This window comes from Zosterops lateralis (genome assembly GCF_965231275.1).
Source record: "Zosterops lateralis genome assembly, chromosome: 21".
Classification (NCBI taxonomy): domain Eukaryota; kingdom Metazoa; phylum Chordata; class Aves; order Passeriformes; family Zosteropidae; genus Zosterops; species Zosterops lateralis.
In genome coordinates this window covers 5,962,081-5,968,133 of record NC_139781.1, presented here as the reverse complement: position 1 = coordinate 5,968,133, position 6,053 = coordinate 5,962,081, and the positions used below count along the sequence as shown (strand labels likewise).

The following is a 6,053-nucleotide window of genomic DNA, read 5'->3' as shown; positions in this document are numbered from 1 at the left end:
GCGGTACCGAATGGCCGCGGCCGGAACTATCTCCGCGGAAAAGAGTCCGGGCGGCGCCGGGCGGCGCTGCCACACGGCGGGCGGAGGGACCCGCTGGGATCGGCGCGCTTCAACCCCGAGGTTATCCTTCCGCGCGCAGCGCTGCGCCAAAGGCGGCGGGACTGCGCATGCGCCGCCACCTCCCGGTACCCCCGCACGTGGCCCCGCGGAACCGGCGCTCGCCGGGACGGGGGAGATCAGACAGAGGGACAGTGGAGCTCAGAGAGAGGGAGAGCAGAGCTCAAACACAGAGCTCGAACAGCGGGACAGCAGAGCTTAAATAGCGGGACAGGAGAGCTCAGATAGCGGAGCTCAAACAGCGGGACAGAGCTCAGAGAGAGGGACAGGAGAGCTCAGCGGGACAGGAGAGCTCAGATAGAGGAACAGTGGAGTTCAGAAAGAAGGATAGGAGAGCTCAAATAGCGGGACAGGAGAGCTTAAACAGTGGAACTCAAATAGCGGGACAGGAGAGCTCAGATAGAGGAACAGTGCAGTTCAGAGAGAAGGATAGGAGAGCTCAAACAGCGGGACAGGAGAGCTCAGACAGCAGAGCTCAAATAGCGGGACAGGAGAGCTTAAATAGCGGGAGAGCAGAGCTCAGATAGGGGGACAGGAGAGCTCAGTCACCGGGGCTCCAGGGCTCAGTCAGAGAACACCACAGCTCATCAGGCAGTGTGGCTCAGTCACAGGGACAGCAGAGCTCAATAACCAGGACAGCAGGGCTCACTCTGTGCCTGCACTCACTCACCGGGTCCCGGCCCCACCGGCAAAGGGACACAGCAGTAAAGGTGTCTGTATCCCCATTCCTGCTGTGTTTCCATCAGCTCCCTCTGCCACACACCAGGATTCCCTATGGAACCCCAGGGGTCTCCACGAGCTTCCCCAGGGCTCTGAAAATTAGCAGTCTCCCGTGAATCGTGAGCCATCCTAAAGGCTCAAATTACCAAAGTCTGGTTTCTGGAAGTAATTGTAATTTATAGAAAAAGTAAGGCAGCTGTTTCTGAAGTATTGGTAATAGTTAGACAGTTCCCAAAACCACTAAGAGGTCAGACATCAGACACTGTATTTGTGGTCCCAGAGAAAAAGCTCCCCTTTATGAAATGAAAATTGCCTTACAGTTGTTCATCAACAGCAAGTATTTCATTCTGAGCAAGCATTTTTTCCTGGCAGACATGCACGTATCCAACAGGCCAGTATTTCTGAGGAATTACTTTACATCTATAAAGACTGATGAACAAATCATAGAAATCTGTATCTGGATTCTGGAGCCAGTACAGACTACAACAAGCCAAGGCTTCAGCTTGTCAAAAGCTTATTTTTCACCGTTTACTCATTGATATAACATGTTTTATAATCAATTAAAATATTATATCTAAAAATAATAATAAAAAAAATCTTCTTAACACAGCCCACACTACTCTGTTCCTTACACCAAACTGAGACAAGAGAAATTCAGGAGCCAAAAGTGGCCCAGGATGACAATCATCTCAGGGAAGGGAGTTCATTCATCTGAGTCCAGGTCACTGTCTCCTGCAATGGAGTGAAAGTCCTCACTGTCCTCCTCATCCTCAGACAGATGAACCTGACTTAAGACACTTGGCCCAGAGCGCTGCTGTTCTTCCTCTTCCTCCTCCTCTGAGATCTCATACCCTCCAATGCTGCTGAAACTCGTGTCTCTTGTGTTGGACTTTGGGTCTGGTTCTTCGTAGCTGCCATAACTAGAAGAAAAAAGAAAATTATTTCAAATGAGCTGCTGATACCAGCAGTTCCGTATTTAACTGCTCTAAGAGTTATCTGGAAGTTCTATGAGCACTAGGAACCACTGTGCATTTCAATTCTGTCACTGGCCAGCTTTTTAAAACAGAAACTAAAGAAAAAACAGTTCTCCCAATGAAACAATTCCAGTATCTTCACTCCATTCTGATACACTCCAGGCAGGAAAAACTGATTGCTCCAAGAGCAGCTTCTGTCACCTTCACTGCAGACAGAAAGTGCAGGACTGTTTTCAGCCCATTCTCATCTTCTCTAGCACTTCCTGCTGACTCCTGTCAAGGTCCTGGGCTGGACTGACCACTGCCTGCCAGCCCTGTCAGCTCTGATGCCTGTGATTTATTAGGCAAATATCAATAATGGCACTAAAAAACAGAATTCCACAAGTAGAAGAAGAACAGAGAATCAAATCCTCTAGAGAATGCCTGGAGAAGGGAGAGTAGATTGCTGTTCTCTCGAATGCAAAAAGATAAAGCTGATATTGTTGTACTTTTAATTTTCTAATAATTGAACACCTTCCAAAATACAGAATATGCATATTCCTATACTTCTGGATTTCAACTAAGCAGTTGCAATTCAAGTCAGGACATGCTTGTTCTTAGAGGGGAAAAAAAAAAGTTAATCTGCTAAATCACTTTTTAACTTCGAAGACATCTTGTAGTTTGAGATAGCTTGTAAAAACCCTTTTTTGTCCTGCCATCAAAAACCACTATGTACAAGAAATCATCTAGCTTAAAAGAAAGAACTGGGTGAGGTTTTGTTGTTTTTTTTTTTTAATTTAACTGATATTTTTATTAGTGAAAATCTAACAGCAACCTCAAATTTCTGTCAGTAAGAATTAATGGTAATTATGGTTGCAACAGTAAGAACAGTCACAAGATAACTTTAAGAAAAAATGTGAGATATTTTTTAGGTTTTTATGATGAACACTTAAAAAATCTTTAGGAGAAGGGATTTTAACAGAATTCCCAGTTCTATTTACCTGATATTGCTGTCCTCCATAACATGAGATGTCTCCCCACCATCTCCTTCATAGGACATCATGCTCTCTTCATTGTCCATGCCCATCCGTGTGTTCTCTTGAAGAACATGAGGTTGTTTGGGTCTCACTGCATTGGGCTCCACATCTGAGTCACTGCCACTCTCACTCAGCTGGATAGCTGTGTAATGAACCAAGGTTTGGTCACAAATCCATCACTCACATACCCACTGTGTCTGTGCTCAAAGGATGCAGCAGTGACTGAAAGGAATGTCTACAAAGTTGTCTCTCCACAGGGCAGCAGTAAAGGTATCTGGGAGGTGACATCACCTACTGAGTGCCCAATTCTGATGTTATTCCAAAGCAATCTCATTACCACCATTACTCAAAAAGGCCTTATGTCTTGTCTGCTCTGAAAAATTCCCCCTTCGTCCCCCCTAATAATTTTCAAAAGTCATTGCTAAATACCACTATATGCTTTTCTGCATAAGTTTGTATTAAAACAGAAATACTCTGAATAACCTCTGTACACTTCTTCCTGCTTGTGAAAACATTGCTTTAACATTAACATTTTACGTTTAACCTTGATAACCCTATTTCATATCAAAATAAAAGTACTTTTACTAAACTACCCATTCCTGGCTCTGCATACCAAATCATACAGTGTTTTCAGAACCATTTCTAGTTTCACTTTATGAAATATAATCAACAAGACCTTGTCTTAACTCTGCTTTCATGTGTGTCTGTACTTAAAGCATTCCTATTCCATGTTTATTTTCAGCCCCATTTGTGTTCACCCATCTTGCCTCTTTGGTCTCTGCTCTCTACTGTTTTTGTGATGGAAACATGACATCAGCTAGGTTAATGAACAATCAGAAAAGGACACTTACACGAGAAAGGATTATCTCCCTCTTCATCACTCCCATCATCATCATCCTCTCCATCAGACATAAGCAAGTCTTCATAGAGGACACTGGCCTGGGGCTGCTGGGCTGATCCTTCTTCTTCATCAGCAAGGTCACCATCTCCATCTTCAACTTCCTGGGTCACACAGACAGGGATGGTGAAGATCCAGCAGCATGCTGCCATTTCTATCACAGATTTCCCACTCTCTCCACTCTGAAGTATCCCCTCATTTCACAGTGCTAACTTTGCATTTCAGAGCCTGTCTCAGGGCAGCAGACACAGCAGACAACCCTGCAAGTCAGCACCCACACTGTGACTGGGATTTCTGTAAAGATACTCACTGGGGCTGGAGTCTTAGGCTTCCCATCATCATCCTCATCAAATCCTTCAATATCCACGTCAGAGTCTTCCTCTCCCAGCCTACCTCGGCCCTGGCGCATCTGGACAGGAACACAAACAGCAATGGCACTGAGGAAGGCACTACTGGGCATCACCCAGGGATGTGAGGGACTCCTGGGCCACACAGGTGGGTGTGGGAGTACAGGAAGGGAAAGACAGAAAGGAAAATATATGTGTATCAGTCTCAGAGCAAGGATCTTTCTTCTGTTTATGGCAAGGTCAGGGAGCACAGTCTCCACACACGTCTACCCAATGTGCTCATCCTTGAATTGGGAATCTCCAGCTTTACAGCACCAGAGTTCCGTGTTGAACAAGTTATTTTTGGAAAATAGCACTAGGTTGTAAAAAAAAGTGCTTATTTTCATAATATATTTTAAAAGCATACAGCATTTCCCCCAAATCTTCTCGTGTCCTTCTCTTCCTGTTCTTCCCACAGTCGCCATGAGTCCAAGATAAAGAGGACATGAAGATTCTGTCCCAAAGACTAAATTTCTACAAAAAGCTTAAAGACTTTCAAATCTAGAAGGCATTCACAAAGCTACAGATGGCCACAATACTACACAGAACTATTCATAACCAATCTCTGTTTGCCTGCAGTGTTCAGAATAACTCTCACCAGTCATTCTGGTACCACCTTCAGTCTTATGGCTCCTCACCTTCTTCATTCTCCTGGTAATTTATTTTCATGATCCTATTACTGCACATCCTTCTGCTAGTCCCTCTCCTTCAACTTTTTTTTTTTTTTTTTTTTTTTTTTTTTTTTTTAAATACAGAATGAAGACTAAGGAAAAATATTCCCTGGTTATGGTAACAAGTTAATTTATAATGACTTAATTCCTTTAACCTGTCTGCTTTTTCTTTTCCTTTTACAACTGTAAAGTATCTACAGTGGCAACTGTCTCTTCCAAGCTCCTGTCACTGGATGCAATCATAATAATCTAATTATGATCTTCTGAATCTGTACAATAACCTTCACCATTTCCCTACTCAGAATTAACAAGGGATTGCATATTAACCCTCTGTAGCATGAGTCACCAGGTTTCTACTCCCAGAAGCAGTGAAGCAAACAAATACCTAGCCTTAGGCAGATTCTTTTGCAGCTTTTGATTCTCTGTTCTTTGTTTTACAGTGTCTCAATTCCCAGTGCTGTTTAATTATTTTTTTTTTACTTTTGCCTCAGAGCAGTCAGAATGAAGAAAATATCATAACTTTTGGAAGATATTCCCTTCTCTGCTTGGAAAACATGATCTTTGTCACCTGTTTCCTACAAAGCCATTGCCTCCTTTTAGTAATTTGCTCAACTCCCCAACCAGATGAGAAAATGGAGGATTCTGACCTGAGTTCCTCGCTTCCCTGTGGTAATGATGGGAGTGTCCATAGCAGACAAATTGCTTTCATCTTGATAGAATGAAGCACCATGGGACACACTGAGGGAAGTGCTGGTATCATACAAATCTGGTGGCTAAAGTACAGGTGGAAACAGGAGACAGAACATTCTCAGGCACTGAACTGAGACTGGAACAGTATCTTGAGAGGCAAGACTGGGATTTCAGGACTAAATGCATCTTTTTGGCATGGTGTTGATATTATTATACACTGTTTAATCAAAATGAGCTAATTATTCTTGAAGAACAAATGGGGTAAATGCAGTGGCTCAAAACCTCAGCCTTGAAGTTTGCCAAATAGCAGATTTTAAAATAGAAGACAGTACTTCTATACAGTGATATTCTACAGAGGCCAAAATCACAAATGGGCTCCAAAAGGATTCAATAAATTTATGGAGAACAGACCTCTCTGCAGCTCATAAATACAATGGTGCAGGTGCAATACAGGTTTAAGGGAGCCTGAACAACGAATTCCCAGAAGTAGAGAGTGTTTGCTGTAAAAAATGAAAACTGCATGTTTGCATCCACCTACTTCTGTTCCCTGCCAGAGACAGGAGACTTGATTACATCAACCT

General features: G+C 43.4%; 1 protein-coding gene across 2 annotated transcripts in view; it reads right to left on the bottom strand.

Moving 5' to 3' along the window:
• Positions 1-1,085: 1,085 nt before the first annotated feature.
• TAF1 (TATA-box binding protein associated factor 1) overlaps positions 1,086-6,053 on the bottom strand; it is a 28,627-nt gene continuing 23,659 nt past the window's right edge. The window contains exons 36-40 of one of the 2 annotated variants that reach the window (XM_083876473.1): positions 5,430-5,555; positions 4,036-4,134; positions 3,679-3,829; positions 2,792-2,969; positions 1,086-1,757 (exon numbers count right to left, since the gene is read on the bottom strand). In XM_083876473.1, coding sequence (XP_083732599.1) covers positions 1,541-1,757; positions 2,792-2,969; positions 3,679-3,829; positions 4,036-4,134; positions 5,430-5,555 — 771 coding nt within the window. In that variant the 3' untranslated portion in view covers positions 1,086-1,540. The remainder of the gene's footprint in view (positions 1,758-2,791; positions 2,970-3,678; positions 3,830-4,035; positions 4,135-5,429; positions 5,556-6,053) is intronic. The other variant, XM_083876474.1, reaches the window with a different exon arrangement.